Source organism: Trachinotus anak, unplaced genomic scaffold (genome assembly GCF_046630095.1).
Source record: "Trachinotus anak isolate AG129_WGS33_773 ecotype Australia unplaced genomic scaffold, CSIRO_AGI_Tana_v1 ptg000013l, whole genome shotgun sequence".
Lineage (NCBI taxonomy): Eukaryota > Metazoa > Chordata > Actinopteri > Carangiformes > Carangidae > Trachinotus > Trachinotus anak.
The window spans coordinates 10,804,990-10,831,566 of record NW_027273864.1 but is presented as its reverse complement, the minus strand read 5'-3'; the positions used below and the strand labels follow the sequence as shown (position 1 = coordinate 10,831,566).

Here is a 26,577-nt window from a genome sequence, read left to right as displayed (position 1 = left end):
AGCCAAGAAGCCAGTTAAAAAAAAAAAACAACTCACAGGTGGGTGTAGAATGAACAATGACTCTTGTCTTGTTTTTCAGGGTTTTAAAGGCAGAACAGTTTGGTATTTCAGTGTTGTATGTTTAATTCACCAAATGGAAAGCATATTGATCACACAATCTGTCACATAATTCACTGAAAACGGTGTCAGAAACAAATCTGGAGGACCACTTTTCAAGCACATGCTTAGCCTGCTAAGGAAGCAGCATGTTTATGAATTTGCACCATTATACTTTTGTTCCCTAAACCTCACTAAGTGCTGCTTTTCTCCAGCTCATTTCTATGTGATTTGAAAAGCAAATGTGTACGATGCCTGGCCTGATCCACCAGTAGATCTTACAAACTAGTAAGCAGGTTCTGCAACATAGAAATGCCCTCCAGCAAGTGACAAAATATGTAAAACAGTGTGTTTTATGTAACAAAATGTACATAGACAAGTAGACAAACAAGGACATGCAAAAACCATTTGTGTAGTGGTTAACATGGCTTTTTGCTTTAACAAACATATTGATTAGATACATGATCAAATGGGTGGATTTGACTGGCAGTTATTGAGTTGACATCTCCGAGGTGCTGCCATTATTGGCTCCGACCTCAAACAGGCAGTGCTGCAGACACCCGCTACATGCTGCACAGCAAGAGCTTGACACGTATAGACTGAATTTTCAATCCATCAATACCAGCAATAACTAAACCTTATGAATTGAATAATGTATTGACGGCATTCAGCTTCCAGATATAGTAATAGTACTGTTGTTTTCTTTGGCATCACTGCTTGCAGTTCACTGTATAAATAGAGGAATTAAATAGTGCTGTTGTTGTTGTGTGTTTACCAGCTTACATTGTAATTTATTTAAGAGCTCTTAATTGGACTAGTTACTCATTTGGCCCTCATTGGTCCCACAGCAGAGTGAAGCGCTATCACGGCACACTGGAATACGGAGCTACAGAGACACACTGTACACAGCCAGCTGTTTGATGTCTGCAGCCGCCGAGCGTATGCTGCACCGTACAGCATAAACACACAATCCCCCAATGAGAGGACAGATCGACACACAGGAGACCCTATTCCAGGCTAATGAACTATTAATGTTGATTTGAAATTCAAACATTTTTGGAGGGTCTTCTCCGCAGTCATTCATGGCTGCGTGTCTGTGTGAGAAAGAAAGGAATCGAGAACTAATTTGGATGAACTCTGTACACCATATTTTCCTTTCTCCCCCAAACAGCTGGGCTCAGCTCTCAAAGGGCCTGATATGGTGCTGAAGCTCTGCATTGAATGAGGCCATATAAAATGTATGTCAATGGGTTCAGCTCGAGTTTAGCTCTCTCCACAGCAACTGTTAATGGAATAACTATAAGATGTATAAATGATCCCTGCTTTAATTCATAATAATGCTGGACCTCATCGCCTGCCCACTCAGCCCAATAGATTATGGAAATAGCTGTAATGACTATTGGAACAATGAGCCAAATTGTATTATCATTCAGTGCCATGTCGGCTTTGGAATAACTGGCGTTGTGCTTTTGCTCTTTCACTGAAGATCTTGAATAACAATGGCAAACATTCAATTTAGACCAGGGAAATGAAGATGAAGAGTGTTAAACATGAATAAATGTTTTAGGCTACATGAATACAGCATTAACATGCTCACAGTTAATAGGATAACACTAATCCATAGCCAGGTGTAAGAGGGTTTTTTTTTTTTTGTTTGTTTTTTTTTAAGTTGAAATGCTGGTTATAAAACCCACACATCCAATGTGTTTGCCTCATTTCAGCAGGGTTCCTCGCCCCACATGTCCATCTCATGCATGAACAGCACCCACAAAGACAAAGGAACCAGTCTTTTGATGTTTTATTTTTAGCTCTACTATGGACTTGTGTGATCTTATTTGTGCTAAGACAAAGGAATTAACATTCAGTCCACAAGAACTTAAAAGTGAAAGTAAATACATCACTTAGACGACATATCATTAGAGAAACAGAACCATATAATGGTATAAATGCACATAAATGTATAAAAATACATATAAAACAAAGCAGTGTTATAGTCAACTAACAACTTCATATGATGCACATTTCTTACTGGCAAGCAAAGCACAGATTTGGTTTTGATGAGAATATACTGTGAATCAGTTTGAACATTTTCCCTCACAATAATTATTACTTGTACCAATGTCGTCATCACGCTGAAATCTTGAGTTTCTAATCGTGACAGTGAGGACATATTCTCACAGGAGGGGTCTCTGCTTATGCATTACTGGTTATGTAACTGTACAAGAAAGCTACTGTGGATATAAATACTTAAAACAGTGACTGTGCATGCAAAACAGTTTTCACATTCATAAATTAAAAACTCCAGATTTTATTTTGTGATGACCACAATGATGTGTCTCAGATCTTTGGTTGTGGCAAGGGAACCAAACCATCCTTGGTTAGAAGAATAATTTACAGTATTTCTTGTAATCTGTTGATAATAAAATGAGTGTCAGTTATTCTGACTAGTTATGTGCATAATATACAGTAGATCCTCCGCATGGGTTAAGGTTTGCATATCAAAAGTGGTGCAACAGCAGCCTCTAGTGGTGTGTATTCCCAGGTAGAAAATACCTTTACTCAGATTGTTACATCCATACAGTGCAAAAAGCAACATTATTCCCATTCATTATCAGTGTTTAAATTGCAGAATTGCATTAGTATAAAAGTCATGATTGTTATATCATACCACACAATCAACATAGATATAAAACAAAATAAAAATGTTAAATCAGGAATCCAGTGTCGGTTTCCAAAACAATGCCAAGGAAACCAAAATCAAAAGACAGAGACACTGGCCAATAACATGACTTCTTTTCTCTTTGTCCAATCCAGCTGTGCATCCCACATGTGCTTGTTCATCCCTGTTGCTGTGGTTACAACCACAGGTTTAAAGATGAATAAACACAGAAGACTTACATAGCTTAGGAACGTGTTAATAGAAAATAATGATCCTGGAATTGGTTTAGAATGGTTACAGTCACAGATGTGATCACAGTTTTAGTAAATACTAAAATTAGTAATCAAAAATATAAAGACAAACTTAAACACTCACGTGCAGAAATCTTTTCAAAGAAAAAAATCTGGATAGAAAGTCTTAGTTAAAACACTTGAATAAAAAAATTAAAAAAATCATTGATAAAACATGCTAAAATTGCACAGTAGTTTTCTACTCAATTATTGCAGTAAGTAGGCCTAGCTCCAAAGTACAATATGGGTAAGCTTTTATGTCCTTCATTACTTCAGTTGTGGAGAAGCGAAGAAGTTGCCCTGACGGTTAGAGGCAGCTGTTGCTCTGCTCTTGCTCCCAAATCTAAGGATGGAGGGGTTGGTGGGGGCAGACAGTAACATTTTAAGCTTAGTTAATGAAATTTAAGAAAACACAATAGCAAGTACAACTGAAGATGACTGTTTAGAGGAAAACATAGGAATGCAGTCTTCATATTTGAGTTAACTTCATTTGATTGTTGATGACTTCAGGTTGGATATTTGAATTGAATATTGAATTGAGCTGTTGTTTGCAAAACTATTCTTTAAGCTCATATATGCAAAATATAATCATGAAACAAGCTTAGCTTAGCTTAGCATAATGACTGGAAACCGTGAGCCCACTTTTCAAAATCCACCTACCACAATCTCTAAGCTTCCTGTTGCTCCCAGTCATCATGCTAAGCTAAGCGCCTGCAGGCTTTTTATTGAGTGCACCAACATCTTACTTTGGGAAAGAAAACAAATAAGTGTCAAACTATTCCCTAGACATTCTTTTTCTGAGGAAAAGTGATTTGATTTTTTTTTCCTTTTTTTTCTTTTTTTCTTTGAATGTACATGGTACTTTTTAAAAATATATATATATATTTTTTATAGAACAATATCAACATTAAGACAGGCCTTTACATTAATGGCCATGCACATCTTTGGTGCACACACACAGGTGTTTTCACCTAGCTTGATAAGATTAGATTAGATCAGATTCTCAGGAGTGTGTGGGTGGGGTCAGCCTGTGCTTGACTGACATCTTTTCTTGCTCCCGTTAGGGCAGGTTAAATTACAGTGTGTATGGATGTGCATGAATTTTGAGGGTTTTACTTGATTCCCAGTGTAGCTCTGCTAAACCAATCCTGAGCAGAGGCTAATCAACCAGAATAATAATAACTCCCTGTGTAGGTGTGCATCTTTTTTTGTTGTATAAAAACACATTACTGATTGTAACATAACCAGTTCAACACAACCACATAACTTGTCATATTAGGGAAAGCACAGGTGTAATTAATAACATTAACATTGGCTCACTTCTACTCAGGTGTCCCGGTAAGCCATGACAGTGAGTGTGAGGCAGCATGAACAATACTGCGAATCTGAAACCAAAGCAGCTAAAGGGAATTCAGCCATTTATTATTTACACCTAGGCTTTTTGTGCCATTTTAAAAAATATAATTTTCACAAGCACAAGGGAATGAAATTCATTTGATGATCTCCTTTAGAAAGGAAAAACTGAAAAACATTTTTTTTTTAAAAAGATAATCTTAAATCAAGTTTCTTTATGCAGTGGCTCATAAACTAATGCTGAGCCACCTATGAGTCCTGATCATAGTTTGTACTGACCATAATGGAGACAACTACCCAAGATAACTTTATCCAAGATTAACAAATCACTCATTATCTTGCTCTCAAAGAATAAAAGTAGTTGTAGAATAATTTACATAATAATGTGATATGGCTAACATTATCCTGGATCAGGCTGTACAACATATGAAGACTGCAGTCCTGCTTTATTTCTGCTATGTATGGAATGTGAGAGAGTGAGAGCGAGCTTACATGTTGGTGCTGGAGAGGGTCTGCATCATGCGCTGGGAAAGTGAGCTAGAGGAAGGTGTTTTATTCATCATCTGGTGCTCTGGAGTGGTCACTGGTCCCAATATGCTCACTGCAGAAAAATTAAAGTTCAGTACAGCCAATTCTGTGTACAGCCTCTTTGATTTATAAATGACAAAGGCTCAAAAATTTTAAAAACTGGTTTAAATCTCTTATTCATCACATCTTGCTCACTACTAACAAACGCACCTTCTAAAATAGAATCAAATACATTGTCTTAATCTCAGCTATTAATTTCTTTCATCATGTTTATAGCTTTCAGTGATTTACCTTTGTGGTCTGGAGTATCAAACTGGTGAGCATTGTCCATGGCTGTATTATCTGGATGGGCAAACTGTCTCCAGTAGCTTGCTGGAATACTGAGCAAGCGCTCTATTACCTGGAGAGACAGAACCAACATGATCTTTAGTAAAAACTATTCCAAAGAACAAAAACATTGTTCTCAGAGTGAACAAATGCACATAAAGCCATACAGCATTGAGACAGACAAATTATGTGCTACTTTACAAATGCTGGACTAAGGAATCTGAATATAATGTATAATCATGGCACTTATTTTTTTTCTCCCATTCACTTTACCCTTGGTTGTCTATTTGTGTCATTCAGGATAGTCATAGGGTCTGGGTCGGGGACAGCATGACCCACAAGGGTTGGGCCAAAGACCCTGGCCAGGTTATGCACATCCATTTTGGTATCCACACTCTCAGACACCCTGAGGAAATAAAATTTCATACTCTTTTAAACTGTACTGCAGGTTACAACATTCTCCATGGTGGTGTAAAAACAGAATAAACAAAAGCCTTTTTGAAATGTAATGAAAATTACTTTTGCAGATGAATCATCAGGCAGGCCAGAGTGTCCCGGTTGGGTTCAGGCAGCTCACCAATGGTCTGATACATCATAGCCAGACTGTTGCCGTCATCCTGGATTTCTACAAAAACGTAAACACCAGTCAAGAGCTCCTTTAATCACTTAATTTAAGCACTTGTTCTTAAAAAATAACGATACAAAGATCCTAAGACAGATAAAGAACATTGCAGAGGCAGCAATCCTCTAAGTGACTCTGCAGGTCTAAGAAACTCACCAGCTGCTTCCATGAAGGCTTTGTTGAGGTGGAAGGTGAGCAGTGGCTCTGGAAGGTTTCTGAGGAAGTCTTTGAGGACACCTGCAATGACGTTGATGTCCTCTACTTTGTTAAGTGGTGGTAGAGTCTTTCCTCTAATCAGCTTCTCCTTCAGCTCTTTCACCAAGCGCTCTGGGCCAGAGACTCTGTACAGGCCAACCTGCCACGAGGAACAGATAAAAGAAACCAACTGTCATTGTCTGGCTGCCTATGATACTGTATTACTACTGAATGAGATAACTACTTAGAGAAGGAATTATCAATTGTAATTACTCAAGGGAAAGGATCAGAGCTTTAACATGAAGGTGACTGTAATAAAGTCTTATCTCACCTCATGTAGGCCTCTGTGTTCAATCTCCTTAATACAGTAGATGACCAAAGCTGGGATCTTTGGGGCAGTGACTGGAGCAAAGTCAGCCAGGGTGGCCTACACACAAAACACATCATTTTTTTTTTTTTAGGTAGGTAACATGAAAGTGACAGAAAATTATAGAGAGGAAATGTATCATAAAGCAATAAGAAAAATGTACCTCTGTTTTTTTGATGGGAGTGCTAACAGCTGCGGGATTACAAGGCAGTGGACAGCGCTCACGACACTCTGGATGAGTCACAACCCTGCAATCCTGACAGCGAAGGTACATCTTGCCAAACTTTGTTCTTCTTCCACAAGGAGCACAGAATTCAGACTTGATCACCTTAGTGACAGAGGAAACAGATAGCCCGGGGTGAGAAGATTACACTTCAACAACGAGAACCAGCTCATAGTGGTGATGCAGGTAGATATACAGTCTAAATTACTTAACTTTCAGAAAATTAAGAATACAATCTTACTGTTTTGGGGATGAAGTGGTGCTTCTTTCCTCCTCCGTTGGCTTTAGGGGTTCGGAACTGGGCTGGGAAATCTGAGACTGGTGTGCTGGGAGCCTCACTGGCAGTCTCAGACTGGTCAGTAGTGGTCGTATCGCCCCATGCTGGAGCAACTGTAGATAATGACAAGTCAGTCAAATAAAATTCTTTTAAACCGCACATCGTTTTACAGTCATGTTTTTTTTTTTTCTTTGTTGGTCGCATAAACAAGTTGGACAAAAACAAAAAAACAAGATCTACAAGATTCTCACCGCTCCTCTTTCTGCTGCGTGTCCAGTAAGGCACGGTTTCGATGGTAGAGACAGCCTCAACAGCACCACCATTTACAGGCACAGTGATGGTAGTTTTGGCCACGATAGACTCATTCATCTTAATCATACAAGGAAAGATATTTAATGCTCTTTTCAGCAAACTGATGTACATTCAAATTGGCTTAGAAAATAAACATTGAGGTTTTTTTTTTTTTACAGACACAGACCGTTTCAGATGTAATGCTATATAGTACATCTAGCTGCAGAGGTCAGCATTACCCTGTCTGTTGTGCGTCCAGAGGAGCGAGGTTTCTTCATGGCCTGTGGAGGGACCTCAGCTAGTTTTCTGGAGGAACGCTGTGGATGAAATTGCAACTTTTAAATATACTTTCTCGTGGAGTGGCTGATGAAAAATTATACAAGAAATAGTGAGACAAACTTGTGCTGATGAATACAAAACATGACTGTGACCCATAACTACCTTTACCCCGTAAACAACAATAAACAATTGATCAAAATAACATTACCATTCACGTAAGCAAAGAAAATTTGAAGTAAGGCATCACTCACCCGCTTCTGCCGTTTCCGCAGTCTCACAGTTTTCATCACAGAGGAATCCCAGTCCTACAGGAACAGTGGAGAGAAAGACCATAGTACTTAAAAAGCCAAGTCATTATTTGTGTCCCTTACTAATGATGTTACCCCACTATTTGACCCTCAAATCAGAGGTTCTCTTAAAATATACATTAAAACTCTTTAAGAAAACGGGTCAGTATACCAGAGAATCATCCGTCTGATCATAGCTGATGTCTGACAGCAAAGAAGCTGATTCATCAATGGTAGTTAACCTGTAAAATAGATTAAAGTCAGCATTAATCTTTCTGTCTGAAGTACCTTGTGTCCATGGCTATTTGAACAATCACACAATGCTCTGATGAATTATAAAAGCTTTAATATAGTAACTAATATTTCACATGTTCAATTCCATCCCCTACAGAGTACAGTATGTATACTGCACCTCTGTATGTTACAGTACAGTATACAGACAGTGCATTAACTAGCTAAACGAAGTGCTACAGTACCCATAATATAACTGAAAACTCAAGAAAAGACGGGGCATACCGGTTGGTTGAATACCTAAAATCATTACTACTGTCTTGCTTAGAAGTAAGAAAACCTCCAGCTTTTTCAGAACAAGATTGGGGGTTTTCTGACCTGCGGCTAGTGTCGAGGTTGCCTTTAGCGGCCTGTGCTGCCTGGGAGTGGGTACTGAGGAAGGCCAGGGCAGAACGCTGCTCCTCGCTCAGGTGGACACTGTTGTTCTCTGAAATCAGCAGCTCCCGGATCAGCTGTAACTGACGTTCCTGTTACACCCACAAGCCAGCAGGTGGACGGGAACAGGCAAACATAAATACACAGACAAGCACTATTTAGTTATAATGAACAGTTACCACTTGGGTCAGAAAATGATGTGAAGTTGAAAAAATTACCCATGAGGTGAGCTTTTCAAAAAAAGTGACCAATGCATTATTTAAAGAGTAATGATCCAGCTTCTGTCCATTTCTATATTGCTATACATACAATCATACACAATAATGCAAGTGCATGAGAGGCTGTGCACTCTATAAACACTGTTACACTAACCAGCTTCTCATAGACTGTCTCAGCCTTCTGCCGCCGCCGGATCTCCACATCCACCTGGTTGCGAGCATGCTTTAGTTTGACCTCCAGGGCTCCCCTCTCGGTCTCTGCTTTAGTCAGCATCTCTTTACAGGAAACTAGCTCCTCACCTGCCCGCAGCCACTTCTTACGGCACTCCTCAAAGTTCAGTGCCATCTGGAGGAACTCTGAATAAGACAACGAAAGAAAAAAAAAATTTTATATTGCTGTTGTGCACCATATACTGTGCTCCCTTGTGGCGGTTCTGTGTATTATGTGTCCAAAAATGCTTTCATTACAGTGGCAATGATGCGAAATACCTCAAGACAAAGCACAGACAAGAGCGCTCTGCTGTACAGTGAGCAAATGAGTAACAGTGCTTCCCTGTTAGTTAAAATGGAAATGACCTGCATTATCTGGACTATTGACATGGAAATGTTTACTACACTCAGGCCCTTACTAAAAACACAGGCTTTATACTGTGCACTGCTTCTGTATTCATCGTCTGTGGTTAATAATTCATTGCATCGACTCAAACACAATGGGAACAACATAAAAAATAAAAATAAAAAAATGCACCCAGCTTCTTCTAACGACATCACCATGCCAGCGCGGACTAGTTTAACCACATTAACGCTACAGGAGCACCGAAACTCCACAGTTGTTTCGCTGACAGTCTCCTGGAGAGGTGGCAAATGTCAAGAGTCGGTGTGGAAATAACTTACGTGGTTCAATGCCCTCATTGAGACCGTCCACCTGGCCCCTGAGACTCAGGAACTGGTTGTACAGGTTCAGCACAGGCGGCTCCATCGTGTCTTCCTGCAGCGGGGTCAGCAAGAGACAAGCCGCGCCACATCAGGAGGGAGCACATGTGGATAATAATGCTAATGGTACGCATTTACATCGTGGAATGAGCACTAAAGCCACACTTCATGACGGAAAGTTGGCCTTCAAACAAATCAAACAATAAGTACATAACAGGACGAACGAAGAAACAGCGCAGTTTACTTTGACGCTGCTCATGTTACGTTAGCTTCACTGCGCTCAAACCAGCTACGCCTGTTTTAACGCCTGTAATGAAGCCACAGTGTTGACTAAGCTTCATATCGTTAGGTTGGACAAAACAAAACACTTACCTGTGCAATATTTGTCCAGGGAAACCGCGGCTGATGTGTACTGCAACACCGTCCGACGTTAAAAGCCGACTTTAGGCGGTTTATTCCCGCTCCAGCAGGAACAGCAGCCGCACAGCCACACCTGTCCGATAAAGTTTGCACATTCTTCTTCAAAGTTCAAAATCAGCGCCGGTTTTCTTCCTCGTCGTGCGATGTGGCGGAAGACAGGGCGCTCTGTCGCCCCCACACGCCCTGAGCCGTAACTGCAGCGGGGCCGAGGACACCAGCCTCCTCTGGCCCACAGAACCCCAGACAGGCAACAAGAAAATCACATGTGTAATATACAAGACACATTAATTATGTAACATTATATATAGTTATTACAGATGACCTCAGGAGTCTTAGCATGAACAGAAATTTCATTGTGAAATTTCATTATAACAAGAAATTAATGCGTCATTCTATAAATGAATATGTTACTCAAAAAGTAGTTAGCAATATAAAAAATAATGTATTGACTTAACGTCATCTTGCATAATAATGTAAATTATTTTATTAATCTCTCTTTCCGATGTATTACCAGCTAAGGAAGTGCATTCTTTTTGAATGAAACACTGATTTGATTAACATATTAATTTATACAAAGAACAAAAACAAAAAAAAAACCTATACCAATCTCTCTATTCTCCAATTCCTTGTCAATTAATAAACTGCTAAATAGCAATTTAAAGGCTATTGAGGTCTTCCATACATTACATTATGGATGACCTCCATAACACACTGATACATTGTAATGACCCAGTGTACTTTTTTAACCTCTTGTGTGGAAAGACAACACAACATTTCAATAGGAATCTGGTTCAAATTCTGTGTCTGGTTGGGCTATGTCTGTTGATTAAAGAAAGTCTGGAGGTTTTCGACGTGAGAGCTGTGCTTGAGGTCACTTTCTTTCAGATATCTGCTTCCAACTTACTAACTAAACATATAGCAACCCTACTGATAACATAGATACATATTTTTTCACACAATAAGTAAAAAGGCAGTTTTGCTTGAGGTGAGTATCTGTACCCCCTGCTCTGCTTATTGCGTGTCAAAGTATGCACTACAGCATGACAGTTCAGTCTGTGTGAAATGATAAAGTCCTTTGAAAGAGTCTGTGGCTGTGTCCTGTTGTTGTGGACCTGGCACATGAATGCATGCAACAGCATCGTTTATCAGCCACAGATGACATATCTGGGTGCAGCAGCAGCAGCTCTACTCTGCAGCATTCAATGAGGGTAACACACACACACCTAAATGCAAACTATTCACATTTATAGCACACTGGATTTTTTTAACAACTCAACAATAGACAATAACTGATTTGTGTGTGCCAGTATGATTTAGCATTACACTCGCCACATATCATTGTGTGTGTGTGTGTGTCCTTTGAATATGGCAGGTCCATTAATGTTGATTTGAGATAATAGGATCTGTCAGTCAATATGCACTCTCTGTCTTTTTCAATTATTCATCGCTATATGTACATTTCCTCCAGTCACAGATTATTTAACTGCCAGAATTCTCTTTTTACAGCGTTGACTGTTTGCCCTTTCTTAAACTGAGTGGACTATTGCTGCTATCTGCAAGCATAATAAAACAAGCACACAAAGAGAGAAATGGGAACAATTACATTTGCAAAACAGAGCAGTTCCTTTCCAGAGACCTTTTCTCATTCACCGTTTTAAGTGCATGTTTATAAGGTTGTATAATTAGGTCTTAATTTATTATTTATCTGATCACACAAGATACGGTAAAAGGCACGGTACTACTTTGTCAAGTTTATTCAGACAGGGAACAGAAATCAACATACACCCTTACAGTCATAAATCATATTTCACAATCATTAAGTGTTGCACACAAGTAACTTGTCCTGTAATACCTGCACGTTTTTCTTCCATTCACGTGCAGTGTTTACCTGAATAATGAGTTCACAGATTTTCAGTTGTTTGTCTAAAAGGTGCATGGATATTGCAACGAAAACAAGGTCCAAATTTCAGGAATTAAAAAAGTATCAGGAGGCTCTCATGCACAGACGTTTCAGAGGAAGCACCTGCGGATTGTGCTGACTACACTTTTTGTCAGTGGCACCACTGGAAAGGTAATGGATCCACAAACAGCCTCATGGGAAAAAACTTGGCAGATGCACATCTACTTAGGAGGATGCATTGAAGCAGAACGTGCCCATCCTGTGCATGTCTTGTACACGAGGCAAAGCAAAGTTTAAAGGTCTGACAAAAACAAAAACAAGCATTTTGATATAGTTTTTCCCTCTGATATGCATAGTTTCTGTGCGCTTATATCATCAATGCTGAAAAGTGCTTACCTATTGTTGAACAGAAACAAAACCATCCATATCTGTCAATGTCGTGGGAGTGGACACAATAACATGAACACCTAAAAAAAAACCGAATGCAATCCAATATATTAGCCCTGCAATAAACAGTGGTATTGTGAAGCTTAAAATGTTACATTTTTGTCAAGTGTTTCATTTAATTTACTATTCATTCTGAGGCTGTGGTCACTGACATGCAACCTCATACGTTACATTACAGCTTTACCTTAGAGTTCAATGAACACCTCTGTCACAGTCTCAACAAAAACTGAACTTTTCAAGCTTTACAAAGGTAGTATTTGTTGTGGAGGTACTGCGTTGGATTCCATTGTGTTTTACAGGCATACATATTCTGTGTCAACCCCCTATAGATTTTATAGACTGGCACCAAACGTCTGTTTAAAAAAAAAAAAATCTCCTGACTTAACAGGATGTTTTTACAAAATGGAATGTGACACCACTGGCAACACTACTTCCATCATCTGTGAGAGAACGCCAGATGGATGTGTTAGTGCTAAGTGAGTCTGCAGGTATATGGAAAAGCTCTGGCCAAGAGAGTACAGTGAAAAGATAATGTACATGGGTGCACTCCAAACATCCCATCAATTGAATTACAAGTAGAATCTCCCACTTAAAAGAGTGTTTACTGGAAAAGGCTTCCACTTTCCTTCACTGCTCCAGGGCCAAAACATCATCAACAACAACAACATTTTTATCTTCCATTTCTTGAAACCTGACACCTGGTGAACACTCTGCCCCACAACCCCAAACACATCCATGAGTGGATTAGACAGCTCATATTTTCCAGTTTGAAAAATGGGAGGGAACTCTATAAAAATATTATTTTTATTGATTTAAGCTTGAGCAATGTATCTTGTTGCTTAAAGGAAGTACAAGAACATTCAAACTAAAAGAGAATAAAACCACCACTGTCGACAGAATCCATTACTATTTATAAAGAGTAAATGTAAAACTCTTGTGTACTGATAAACCTATTATTTTACACAGAAGTGAAATAAGCCCTGTAGTGTTCACAAGGGAACAGCAAAAAAGAGTCAGGCAGTGCTCAAGGCTGAAGCTGATTCACAATGCATCTGTAACAGTGTTGTTTCTCAAAGAAGAACAGACAAAATAAGTAAATAAAAAGAAACTGACACTTTGCATTGGCTCAGTATGAAGAGTTTCAACATATGCTCTCATTTTAGACTTATTTAAATTCTTCATCTGTAATTACTTCCTTTCACAGCCACCTGAAATGATTAAGAACATTAATCATGAAACACATAAGTGTAAATAGGGGAAAAAGATTGGCAATGGGGAGATTACTTATAATTTGTTTTAACTGCAGGAGGGTTGGACTCAGTGTGATTTCAAAGTAAGTTACAGTTCCTCTTGTTTTTCTGAAGACATGAATAATGGAGCCGCATGCAGACAAGTGTGAGGAGGTGCAGTATGGTAGCTGATCACTGATCCAGCTTTAGGGTCCTTATCTCACACTTTATCATCTAGTAATCTCAATGAGAACAGTGTGAAGGCTCCTGGGTATAGCACATAGGTGCTGAAAATAAATACATTTAATTAAATGAAAACAGGCAACAATGTGGGCTGTCTATGAGGGTCTTCATGAGCCCATGGTGCAAATAGGAATGACAATGATGAGAATGATAGCAACTGCAATGGCAATCAGTGCAATCAGCTTGCAGATCTTGGCCCGGCGCAGGTCAGCCTCTTTACGTCTGAGCAGAGCATCATAGCCTGGAGTGTAGATGTCGTCCATCCAGAACTCCATGTTATTGGGGTTAAGAGACTCCTGGGCCTGAGAAACATGTCATTTACAGAGTTTCAGAGCAGATATAAATGCGTATGGACTGAATACAATCATAATCTCACCTGTTAAAATATTGTAAACTCTTTCCTACTATGTATCACGAATCAGTGACACTGCTAGCTCTGCTTTCCTTGAGTCTGCATGATGCATGTATGTTAGGCCAGTTATTCCCAGAAATAAAATGCACATCTTACAAGAAAGTAAAGACATGCAGAAAGCATAGTTGATTTAGTCATTTATAGATTAAAACCACCAATTTAAGAGATAAGACAGGAAACAGAAGATAATTAAATGTTTTTAACTATTGTAGCGCATTAAAAGTCAATTATTCTTACCTGTAAGTCCAAAGGGGAGATTCGTGCCTCTTTGTCGTCTACAGTCCAGATGGGCCTTCCCCTCCCCTCAGATGATCTGACGTCCATGATCTTCCCAGAGGTTAGCCCACCTGTCAGACTACTGTCTTTGTGGCGGAACAGGGACGAGTTAAACACTTGTTCCACCAGGTTGGAGGACTTTTGGGAGAGTAGGTTAGCTGTGCTGCCTGACTGATCTGCCTAGAAGGAGCCAAACATAGATTTTTTAAAAATATTGTATATACAACTACATCTATTTTTACCTCTTAAAAAGATGTGAGAGGCAAAGTTGACAATATTAATTTAACTAAATACCACCACCAAACATGCATATTAATTTGAATGAATAAGCTGTGTTTCTTTGCACCCAAGACCAAATACTATATGCAAAAAGGTTTAAACCAACATCCCACAAAGTGGCCTGATGAGCTCGTCAACCAACCACATAATCTCATATCTACAGAGCAAAACACAACGCTGGCTAAAGGCCAAATATTTTTTGTGGTTGCACAGCATGGACACACACACTGTGCATATACTGGATTACAGCTTAAACTGTTTTATGAACTGATGCAAATATAACGTGAACCCAATCTCTCATGTAACAGTTATTTCTTCATGTATCAAGGAAAATATAGAATAAAACGTACACAGTAGAACTACTCTACCTGTCCAGTTTTTCCATGTGAGCCTTTGCCATCTTTACTTTTTGAGAATGACACTGTCCAGTCTCTTGCAGAAACATTCTGCTGTTTGGAATCAGATACACTTTTCTCTTCAGGCTGCGTTTTGGAAGCGCGACGGGATGATGCATCCTTCTTCCCTTCTTTTACCCCCTTAGAATCAGCCTGACCTTTGCTGCTTTCCGTTTGGTCCCCAGGAGTGTTCCATCGGCTCCAGTCCAGACTACTAGTGCTGGTCCCTGGAAACAGATGCCCAGATGCAGACAGGGGTTGAGGCTCCGATGACTCAGAAGGAGTTATAGGGTGGCTCATAAAGGAGGAGACACCACTGAGAGGCTCCAGCCATCGCCCGCTGCTGCCTTGTCCACCACCAACAGGCTGCTGGATCTTTTCATCAAGTCGCTGCAGAGCAGAGAGCACCTGGGAAATCTCAGCCTTCACATCATTCAGTGACTCCAGTTGTCTTTCTATCTGGCTCATACGGAGCAGCAGCTTACAGACACTGGCCTTAAGCCCATCATCACTGCTTTCCAAAGAGTGGAAAAGCCTTTGGAGTTGGCCTAAACGGCCACGTCTGGCCTCAGGGGTGTCCTGGTTGATGGCCCCTGATACATCATTGGGGTGCAGGACTCCTGTGGAACCGCACATGCTTATGTCATCTAAGAAACGAAAGATGGCACTGATGTCATCCTCAGCGAACTCAGGGTCATCCAATGAGGTCATGAAGGAGAGGCGATCTGCGTGGACCAGGCTACGGAGACGCCGGGGGTCTGGGGGGTCTGTCTGGGTTCCCTGAGCTTTGACTCCATCACTTCCACTCGGCAATCCACTGTCGCCACTCTCACCTCCTGAGGACCCCAATTTGCTGATAGCAGGGGTTGATCGTCTTGGAAGTTGCCCCCCTTGTGATTCCATCCCCATCCCAACGCTGCCCGAGCCTATCTGGTCCTCTAGACTGTGACTCTTGTTGCTCCAGATGGGCCTCTTGGGAGGCTGGAGGTGTCGAGGCGACCACTCTGGGACTGACCTGGGTCCGAAATAAGTTGAGTCCTGCAGGTCATCAAGGCTTTCATGTTTAGCCCGCTGCTCTGGCGATTGGTGGACTGTTGTTGGTGACGGGTAAGGATTCGGGATACTTTCAAAGCTGTGATTGTCAAAGCTTTTCTGCCCTTTGTTGGGACTAGGAGACTCACTGCTGATGGTCACCTGGGGTATTAGAGGCGGCTGGTTATGGAAGTCCTTCCTAAAGATGTTTCTCCTCTGGTCAACAGATGATCCCTGTTCAGCTTCAAACACCTCCACGGGTGCAGAATCTCCACTAGACTCACTGTCCGTTTCCAAAGGCAGGTAGATATTCTTCATGACCTCGTGGGAGATTTGACCACTAGGGTACAGGAGTGTTGTATGAGGCAAGTCGAAAGACACAGCCCTCGCCCTGATTGGAGGGGAGGACACAAATGAGATGGGATCTGGCGGAAGACTTGCTCGCTTGCGGGCTGAGTAATTAGATTTTGGAAACAGCAAGTGCTGGTCGATAGGCCTAACACCGGAATCAGAGTGGGTGCGCGCTCTTTCTGGACCAGGAATGTTCAGCTGGTGGATTCCAGGCAGACTGGGGCCGGGGGACTGGTCAACAGGGAGGATTGTCTGGGCTCTCATTGGCTGACTGTCATCAGGAGCCCCACCCGTCATCTGAATAAGATTAAAGATAGTTACAATGTCAGCAGCGACGCCTATGGGTGATAGCCCCTGGCCTCTGGTGGAAACCCGGTCTCTGAATAGGGTGGCTGGGAAACAGGGGTCACGGCTGGCAGCAGCAAACAGCAAACTCCTGAGTTCAATGAGATGCTCTAGGTCAAAGCGGGTGCTGACCATACGACAAAGGTCCTGGAACGTCAGCCATTGACGCATATTGGCCAATTCCTCCAGGATCCCCAGAAGGACCCCGGGGTATTCCTGCTGCAGGTTAGCCATGGCTGCTCACCTTAGGGAAAACAAGGCAAGGCAAAGCAAGTTTATTTGTTTAGCACCTTTCAAAAACAAGGCAATTCAAAGTGCTTTACATAACCCATAAAAGCATTTCAGAAAAAATATAAAAGAAACATAAGGCAGCACAAAAAGACACAGGAGGTAGAATTAATGTCTAATCTATTATGTGCATGTAAATCTTAAACATCCGATGTAAATGACAGTGAAACAGACCGTTTTCCACATTGAATGAAAATGTCAAATCTAATGATAATTGTAATAATGAATTAATAGTATGACGCTTGTATTATAATAATGTATATCAAAATTAGATGTTAATGATAGTAACAAACCATATGAAATATAAAATCAACACGGTAGCAGTTCTTCACTAAAATTACAAGTTTCACTTAGTTACAATATCAACAGCGTTTCAGATTTGATACTGTTTCATAGTCATCATATAATTGGTCGAAAAATGTGTGACAGTGAAAGTATTTAGTTTTCAGTTCGGGTGGAAAAAGCCCTTTGAATGGGTAATTGCATAGCGACCTTATTTTTGGCCCTAAAATAACCGATCATCTGATCTGATGACGCCGTCACACTGCGCACATCTTTACCTCACTGGACATTTTTAATCCACTCATTTTCAGTAACAGCTTCGGGGCATACTCGCCACTTTACTGAGCAAATGCGGGATTTATGGATGAAATGCCTTCAATAACTTTAGCCCAAAGTAATCGCATTTGAAAACGGTCTGTAGATAAGATCAAGACGGGGAATACTCCTTTGGAAAAAAAAAAAAAAAAAAAAAGAAAAAGAAAAAGGCGCAACAATCTGTACTGCGATTCGCTTTTTGTAATAGTGAATCAGCTGGGACAATATTCATGACATGACGATGATGCAAACGTAATTTGGCCTGCAAATATCTTAATGAAGGTGCAGCTGAAAGAGGTGAGCCTAGGACCATTTCCACTTACCTGGCTCTATGAAAAGAGAATCAAAACCACGCCTGCGTCCATCCACACTGACAAATAAAATCCAGCTTTAAGCCAAAAGCAAGGCCATATTCCAAATAGACCTGGGTCGGCTCATACTGTCACACTCCTTTCACCGGCTTGTCTGTTTGTAACAGCGACTAGCCCACAGCCCGGGCGAGGAGAAGAGAAAATTAGAAATCAGGTCATCTTCCCACAAGTCCCTGCAGTCCCCTAAGGGACCTCAAAATACATCCAAACGGTTTCCCCTCACCACAGATCAGCGATGAAAAGTCAACAGTACACCCACATTTCTAATAGATACATTGGAGCAGGGACACACTCTTGGCAAGACACTCCAGAGTATATGAGTGGGGCAGGACTGGGAGCATATTTTCTCAGGGTGCCACAGCAATAATTGGTTATGTGTGCAAGGTGAGCATGCCAATAAAGCACAGATTAAAAATTGATGTTTGCTAATTGACACGCCTAGAACTACAAACTGACAGTAAATCATATGGTCTAGAGTGAACTGCCTGTTAGACTGATGCTTTAGACACAGAAGTATCCGCCAGACTTCAGCACTCCCAGACTTTTCACCATTACTCTGCATTATCATCCATAAAGGGTTGTACTTAAAACCCCATTAGAGCAAGAGAGGTAGTAGCACTCTGCTACATTGCTGAGTAGTAGCACTCTTCCACAATCAGAATGGACATGTCTAATTCATCTGAGAACTCACTGAGGAGCACATCCATCATCCCATGTACTCAGCAGTCAACGGGAATCAATGCGGTGAATGAGCAATGAAAAGCAATGTGGGTTTAGATATAGGACAATAATGTAGTACTTTGCCGGGCAAAAAAAGTACAAAATGCACTCAAACGATAGTCTGCTTTATTTTATTTTTTTTTTCAGACTTGCATAACTTAATGGTATATTGCATTTACAATAATATGGATTGGTTGTAATAATGCATTGCTTTTGTCATTATCACAACATTTTAGTAACCTTCAAGCAAAAATCTCAAATAAGAAGAAGATTTTTACAGGACATTGCTGTATTAATGCATGAACATCACTGCGTTTTCTTCTTTGGTTTTGATTTCACCACTGGAGTTACAATCGTTGGAGTGAGTGAAGGATTCAAAGCTGGATCTAATGCTGGGTTCAGGGCTAGCAGGTCCAATATTTTGGTACTCTGATCACCTGTGGAATAACAGCATCACTAAGGTCAGGAAACAGGGTGGTGGCATTCAGCATACATATTTCTATTCTCCAGGGTAAGGCTGCTTACCAGCATTGTCCTCTTCACCACTGGGTCCTGGTTCTGGACTGTGGAGAGAAACCCGGGCCAAGTCTGCCAGCTCAGTTATGAAGCTTTCTTCTGCCTCCTAATGGACACAACAACACAGTGCTTACAGAAAATAACTCTGCAAGATTGTAAATATATTCATAAATGCATCATCAAGTAGAGAAATACAGTTGACTTGAGGCATATTAACCTGCAGCTTCATTTTGATCCTTTCCATGGTTTGATCTTGGGACACTTTCTTTCGCCTCAGTTTCTCATATATCGTCTCCTGTTCCAGATCACATAGCTCTAACACCCTCCTTTTGTGAAGTTCAACCCTAGAAAAGAAAACTCAAAATGATGCTCATGTGATGAAAAATTAACTGGGTAGTCCATCAAAAAGTTACAGGCACTCCCAGGGTTGTTGTACCTCTGTTGAAACTCAGCAGAGGTGGGCTTTTTGCCCCAGTTCACCAGCTCCCTCTGCAAGGCTCTTTTCAGCTGACTGCTGCTCTCCTGCTTCTCATTCACCTCTGAAGGAAAAGTTTACAACAGTAAAGTTAACACATAATATTCCTCGTAACTCAGGAGTGTTCTCTCTTCTCAAAATTGTTATTCTGCCCTTAGTCCACATTGATACTGATTCAAAGCAGGTTTTTCGTGTATTCACACTAGAAAAGTCACAAAATAAATTATACATATCAGACAGAATGCAGACTAAATAGATAAATAGACATTTTGATGTCTGATATTTTTGTAGTCTAACATTATACTATAATGATTAGTATGTAGTACATACTGTATAGAATCAGTATGTATTAAGGACACAGCTACTGTCTCCTATTTGTCTGTTGTCCACCTAAATCAAACTGCCTGCTGCCTAGGAACTACAGAGGTTACAACTACTGCAGGTTTATTCATTTTGTAAATCAACAACCCACAGTGACAAACACAAGTGTGACAAATTCCTAGTAATCATTCAACTATGATATGACTTAGTAATGAAACACAGTAATCACAGCATCCATTTCTGGAAAACCTAACTCATATTAGATACAGCATTTGTCTTGACAGAGAGTATTAACACTAGAATCAGGATTTATGCAGATGCTGACGTGCGCACGTGTTGTGATCGCTCTCTCACCATGGTTTATGTTTGACTGATCCTGCTGTAGTTTTTTGGCAACGTCCCGTAGGTGGGAGTAGTAGCTTCGAACAAGTGCAGTCAGAGAATCTTTGGTGACGTATACGCTCTCTGATGCAGCCTCTATCAGGTGGTGCTAATGAGGGAAAAAAAAAAAAAAAAAAAAGTATTTTACTTGGCAGACTAATCTAGGGCACACACAACAGGAATTGAATTTATCAGAGATTCATCATAATCCTCACAAATTAATAGCTTTAACCCTAAATCATACCTTCAAGCTATCGTCCGGATTCGGAGAGGTCTCTGACTCCATGGGTGGGGTCTCCATCATCTGTTGGATGGCGTGGCTGAGGGCATTGCCGAGCACCAGCTGCGCATGGCTCTGCAGCAGCTCCGTCCCTGTTTCCAGTTCAGAAAGGAACTCCTGCTGGAAGCTGTGGCCCACCAGCTGACTCTCTGGACCCAGATGCCTCTCCGCTAGGCTGGCACTGCTACTCTGTGATCAGTAGGAGACAAAAGCATTTGAGCCCAGACCAAGTTCTTGCAGTCAATCACAGTGCAGCATCCTCAGTGTAGGTGTATATCTGAGTGTAATCTAAGAGTGCGTAATAGAGGTGATGACAGAAAATCAAAATCAAATTATCACTCAGCTGAAAGATTCTGTAATAAAATTCTTATACTCAGCGCTCAATCAAAAGACTGTTTACATCTGCACATTTTTCCCACCTTGAGAGTTGAGCTGACACAGGACTGACTTTTACTGGGATCGTTCATAAGCACAGCTCTGAAGTCAGTCTGAGAGAGCGCCTTCAGTTTGGACAGCCTCATCTCCTTCAGCATGTGCAGAGAGAAGTGCCTGACCACAAAGCACCTCTGCACCGCCACCAACAGGTGCTCGTGTTTCTTCTCTATCAGCCTCCCCACTTGACTGAGGACAGGATCATATTGCATTATTTTAGAGCACCTCATAAAAATGGATTCAGACATAAGTGAATATGCCCACATAACTGTAGCTGTACTGTAAATCTGTTGTAAGTGCAAATTTAGTTCTATTTACTCCAGGTCTTTCACAACCTAAAATTGACATAAATGCTTTTGGACGCATCCGACCTGTTGAGTGTGTAGCTCTGTCTGGCCAACATGGCTTGGAGGATCTTCATCTGTTGTTCACTCAGATGTTTGAGACAGGCCTGCACCAGAGCCATCTCCTCACTCCACACCTACAGAAAAAGAGGCTCAGTGACTAAAGAGGCTCAATAATTAAACTCCTACAAACATCCATTGGACTTAGATGTATGTAACATAAAACTATGTTTAAAGATAAAATAGTGAAGCCAAGCACCAATAGAGAAGTGAAAAAAACATCAAATGTAAGTGATCCACCACATGATGTCAACCTGTCCATCTTTGTCCAGCTGAGCCTTCATGTCCTGCAGTTGCAGTTTGATGGTGCACTCGGCCTTCAGCAGCTGTGCAGCCAGCTCCTGCTCCAGATCCAACCACAGCTTCTCACAGCGTTCAGCAGAGAGTTTCGACTGGGCAGGGACCGAGGCCAGAAAGATGTCCTTGGCTAGCTCCCCGAGTTTCTTTGACCAGGAGGTACGAAATTTCTGAAGAAGAAGTAGGATTTTAGGTGAGAGTAGTGGATATATACACATACATATACATGTATCCCCACAATACTAAGTATAGTATTCAATCTTTTACCCTCCAAAGGTCGCAGAGAGCATCAGCAACCCTGTTCTCCTGCTGCAGCTCCAAATCGGAAATCTGCTGCCTGTGTTTCATCAGCAGCTCCTGGTAAGCCTGGAGGAAAGGTTACAGGTGTTATGTTTTTTTAATTTTTTTTTTTATCTTGTGTCTTTTTTTTCTCAATAATAGTGAACCTAAGAGTAGTGAAGCGACTCAAAAACTGAAACAGGCAATTACAAACCAGGGTTTCATGACTGCATCCCATCAGAATGAATTAACCACATGGATCTCCAGCAAGTTGCTTTGCCTATTTATTATGTAACAGTAATTCCTGTTCTACATATTGATGCAAGTCAGGCAAACTGTTCTGACCTTGGTGAGCTGCTGTAGGTCACTGTGTGTGTCTTTCAGTTCCAGGGCGTGGCTCTTTTCCTTGCTCTGGCTCCTCTGAAGCTTCTTCCGCTTGGACTCTATTTTGCTGCACTTGTCATTCACCAGCTCTTTGGTCTTCTGTGTGCACTCTGGAATATTACAGCTGAACTTTTAGATTGACTGGTTGTTGTATTATCAAAACAGTTGATGATGATGAATATGACTTAATGTAATAAATGAATATAGCATGAGTGACGACATAATCAATGGTACAACAGCTATTTAAAGAAAAATCTGTATATGCTCTGAGAGATAGATGAAAAAAGATGACTTTTATCATTGATGTTGTGAAAAGCAAAACAATTTTTTTACAATCTGTCTCTATTTGTGCTTGAATTCAACATATAAATAACATGAGATGTACGATAAAGTCACATCATCCATGTCTAGCCTGTTCTCCACAAGAATAATAAAACAAAACAGAACTAAAAGGAAGAAAAATAAACCAAGGAAGGCAACGTACATTACCAGTAGCACTAACACTACTTTCACCAGTTTTGTGTGTTTTTGATTACACAGAAGGACAGCAGTGAGAGTCTTATGCTGAAAAGATGTTGCATGAGAGTCTAGGGTGCAGTAATAGGCATGATATTCAGTGCTGTCCTGAAAGAACCTGACCTTATTTAAGGCGCTAAAGAGGATTCCCAGAAAATGGTCTATTTTGAGAAGCTACGTCATATAAGTTTGAAAAGTAGGCTAGACATTGTCCACTGCTACCTGCCACAAGAAACTAGTTGAGTATAAACTAACACACTTCCACACCATAGTCAGTCTTTGGATAACTGTGTTACTGCACTAATTTTTTTTCTTTTTTTGACTTTGGCAATCACCTTAATCATCTTAATTCATAAGAAGATACTATAAAATGCCAACCATCTTTTGTTTCGTTTTTTTGACCTGATAGCACCTTGTAGTGAAGTTTCTTTAATGAAACCATGGTCATTTTTGGTGTCTTACCCTCAGTGCACTGTTGAAGGCCTTCACTCAGAGTGGCCTGAACTTCTGAAAGTATCTTTTCCATGTGGCTAAAGGTCAAGATGTCATCACTCGTCAGCTGCTCCAGTGTTGTGGCTATCAAGCCCTGCCTCAGAGACACTTCCCGCTTCAGAAGGGCAGGTTGGGATTGAAGAAGCCCTGTCAGTTCCTCCCACCACAGCAGCTTCTGCTGTATTCTCTGAGAGAATGAAACATTTTCAACTATTTTTTTTTTTCAACCACCCAGTTCATCAAATGATGACGCAAGGCATAAGATGTCAAATAAATGGTATGCCAACCAAGCTTGTATTGCTTACCTTTAGGTCTGCTTCTTGTGTGTTCAGCAGGTGATTCTCTACTGACAGAAGAGTTTGGATGAGAGACAGAATCATATCCTGGGCTTCATCCGTAGAGAAAATGCTGGTCTTCCTCAGCAGGTTCTGACACAAGTCCTCCACCTGTTTGCTGAAACCTTTGGACTGTGAACAGACATATCTCACTATAAACAAGGGTGTTCTAATAGACTTAAGTATATCACTGTTAAATAATTTGCTTTATGAGTTTTTCTCTTCGCTTTTACCATTTGAAGGCCACGTTCAAGGAGATCTTTCTGAGCTCTCTCAATCTCCTCCAGTGTACAGGGAGAATCATCGCTCTTCTCGCTGGCTGTCTGGCCTGATGGCAGCTGTTTCTTAAGCTCATTTAGTTCCTAAGATAACAAGTGACAATATGCTTTCCTAAACATCAGTGTTTCAATGCACAGACAAAAGACTGCATGCGAGTGCAAAAAATACCAACTCATTTCACAACAAACAATATATGATGAACACAAAATGCCAATTGGCTTTACCTTTTCTTGCATTTGAAGAATATTCTTGGAGAAGTCAGCATCATTTTTATCTTTTGGAAACCGGCTGCTGAAAATTAGTTTCATCATTTGAAGAAAAATCTAAAGCAGCAATAAAAAGAAACAAGAAGTAACACAGAAAAAGAAACAAAAAGTTAGAACTTATATGTGTGTGTTAGGTGTGAGTGTTATCATGTATTCAATAATACAACAAATACTCACCAGATATTTTTCTTCCTGAAGCTTAGAGCAATACTGTTGTATATCCTGCAGGGCCAAACAGTAAAGGCTGATCCTACCTTCAAAACTGCAGAGATAACAAGAGTATTATCACTTTCAGCAAACACTTGTTTGTGCACACTTGCTATAAGGTTAAGGTTTATAGTTATGGCTTAACGTTTGGAGACCACAGACTCCTACCCTGTCTGTGTCAGTGTATGAGGGTAGTGAGAGACCCTGGTGAAGCTCTGGTTCTGCAGGCTCTTGGGGACGAGCGAGGAGGAGATGAACTGACTGCTGTCATCGTTGTCCTGCTCTTGGCTCAGAGACTCTCCGTCTGTGGAGGAGGATGACTCCTCATTAGGCATTGCTGGCAACTTGGAGTGCTCATGTAGTGACGGGTTGGATGCTCCATCCGCTAAAGGCTGAAAGATGCAGTGAAAGATTGCAGGGAAGATTTTTGATTCACATGTTGGCGAGCACATTTAATTGCAGACAGTTTACAGTATATTTTGACTAGCTGTACATACAGTGTGTTCAACTGATTGCCACACACTATTACACCTTCATGAAGCCCAACTGCCCTTGGATTGTGGCATGTTAGTTTGTTAAGTCTACTCACATTTACATATTATGCTATTATGTATGCATGGACTTACTCTGTATTTTTGGTTGATGGGATAAACCACCTTTGCTCTGGATGCAAATGCAGCCACATCACTGCTCATGGGTGGCTGCTTCTTCTCCTGGTCAGTGAGCAAACAGATTAAAAGGGTTAGTGGGAAGTTAATTAATAAACAAAAAAAAGTGTACAACTGTCACTGCTGTCATTTCCAGCACTTTAGTATCATTTCACCAGCACAGATCTAATGCACCATACTTTTTCATTGGTGGTACCACTGGCAGCCTCCTTCCTGCTGTTGCTCACACAGTCACTTTGGTTGTTGTCTAACTCCCCGTCATCAGGTTCAAGCAGCCTCCTTGCATTGTGACCCTAATGGGATGATACAAGGGGATGTGAAGTCAAAGACGGAATATAACAGGATCACAATAAGGCATCAAGACAGAGGCTTGAGTACACGGGAGGGAGGAGAGCTGCTTACTTGTCTCGTCAACAGCAGAGGCTTCAGGCAGAAGACGTACAGAAGGGCAGCGGCTAGCAGCCCCGACAGCCCCCCACACACGGCGGCCACCGCGAACAGCTCCGTGTGTACATACAACGACTCGGCGAAGACCACCGGAACATCGACGCCGCATCCCGGTAGCGGTTCCTGGCCTGCCATCTCACCGCACACCCATCAAAGCGTAGGAAAACTAAGTATGTCAGCACTTCGCAGGAGAAACGCTGCAGTAATGAGCGATATCAGACTAATCTTACCGATAGCCAAAACTCATCCCATCGAGGGAAGTGACTTAGCGTCTCTAACTGGGTCCTCTTTTTTAAACATCACCGAGCTACCATTTGTAAGTCTCTTGCATCAAAAAAAACAAACAAAAAAAAAAACTTTCTTCAGAACGGAAAACTTGGTGTATATTTTATCCAATGGGTGGACAGACTGAAGACGGGAGCCCTGCTAGCGAGCATTAGGGCGGAAAACAGATACGTTTGCCTTCAGCATTAAAGTACAGTAGTGAGCAGTGGTAGAAAATGATGGAGGTTCCTTCCATAATAGCAATAACGCAAATACACACAGCAATGTTTCTTTTCTTTACAAAAACTCGGCTGAAAAACGTATTTTTGTAAAGTGTCCACCGGTCCAAACACCCCACCGGCTCGTCTAGGTTCTTTTAATTTGAAAGTCACAACCGGAAGCACACTTGTGCACTTTG

The 26,577-nt window shown here is 41.0% G+C and overlaps 3 protein-coding genes across 4 annotated transcripts; all 3 read right to left on the bottom strand.

Annotated features, from left to right (window-relative positions):
* Nucleotides 1-1,879: 1,879 nt before the first annotated feature.
* On the bottom strand, nucleotides 1,880-10,150 carry LOC139631040 (rac GTPase-activating protein 1-like). Its single transcript, XM_071494982.1, has 17 exons — nucleotides 9,984-10,150; nucleotides 9,573-9,666; nucleotides 8,833-9,035; nucleotides 8,404-8,552; nucleotides 7,967-8,036; nucleotides 7,759-7,812; nucleotides 7,468-7,545; nucleotides 7,189-7,306; nucleotides 6,902-7,050; nucleotides 6,601-6,765; nucleotides 6,402-6,497; nucleotides 6,032-6,230; nucleotides 5,773-5,878; nucleotides 5,527-5,659; nucleotides 5,218-5,326; nucleotides 4,891-4,999; nucleotides 1,880-3,388 (listed from the first exon to the last, which is right to left on the bottom strand). The coding sequence occupies exons 2-17, from the start codon at nucleotides 9,655-9,657 to the stop codon at nucleotides 3,313-3,315; spliced, it is 1,899 nt and encodes a 632-aa protein (XP_071351083.1). The 5' UTR covers nucleotides 9,658-9,666; nucleotides 9,984-10,150; the 3' UTR covers nucleotides 1,880-3,312.
* Nucleotides 10,151-11,768: 1,618 nt separating this feature from the next.
* LOC139631244 (major intrinsically disordered Notch2-binding receptor 1-like) lies at nucleotides 11,769-18,379 on the bottom strand. 2 transcript variants are annotated; one of them, XM_071495287.1, is made up of 4 exons: nucleotides 18,149-18,379; nucleotides 15,186-17,184; nucleotides 14,500-14,718; nucleotides 11,769-14,152 (listed from the first exon to the last, which is right to left on the bottom strand). In XM_071495287.1, the coding sequence occupies exons 2-4, from the start codon at nucleotides 17,172-17,174 to the stop codon at nucleotides 13,958-13,960; spliced, it is 2,403 nt and encodes an 800-aa protein (XP_071351388.1). In that variant the 5' UTR covers nucleotides 17,175-17,184; nucleotides 18,149-18,379; the 3' UTR covers nucleotides 11,769-13,957. The 2 variants fall into 2 exon arrangements, with proteins under 2 accessions (XP_071351388.1, XP_071351389.1); XM_071495288.1 differs by lacking the exon at nucleotides 18,149-18,379 and adding an exon at nucleotides 17,789-17,945.
* A 667-nt stretch (nucleotides 18,380-19,046) lies between these two features.
* On the bottom strand, nucleotides 19,047-26,522 carry LOC139630651 (evC complex member EVC). The gene is made up of 20 exons (XM_071494280.1): nucleotides 25,851-26,522; nucleotides 25,628-25,741; nucleotides 25,407-25,493; nucleotides 24,949-25,172; nucleotides 24,751-24,835; nucleotides 24,532-24,630; nucleotides 24,262-24,390; nucleotides 23,999-24,160; nucleotides 23,664-23,880; nucleotides 22,647-22,795; nucleotides 22,290-22,388; nucleotides 21,980-22,192; nucleotides 21,693-21,802; nucleotides 21,309-21,510; nucleotides 20,854-21,078; nucleotides 20,583-20,718; nucleotides 19,869-19,971; nucleotides 19,650-19,776; nucleotides 19,442-19,538; nucleotides 19,047-19,353 (listed from the first exon to the last, which is right to left on the bottom strand). The coding sequence occupies exons 1-20, from the start codon at nucleotides 26,028-26,030 to the stop codon at nucleotides 19,223-19,225; spliced, it is 2,889 nt and encodes a 962-aa protein (XP_071350381.1). The 5' UTR covers nucleotides 26,031-26,522; the 3' UTR covers nucleotides 19,047-19,222.
* Between the last annotated feature and the right edge of the window lie 55 nt (nucleotides 26,523-26,577).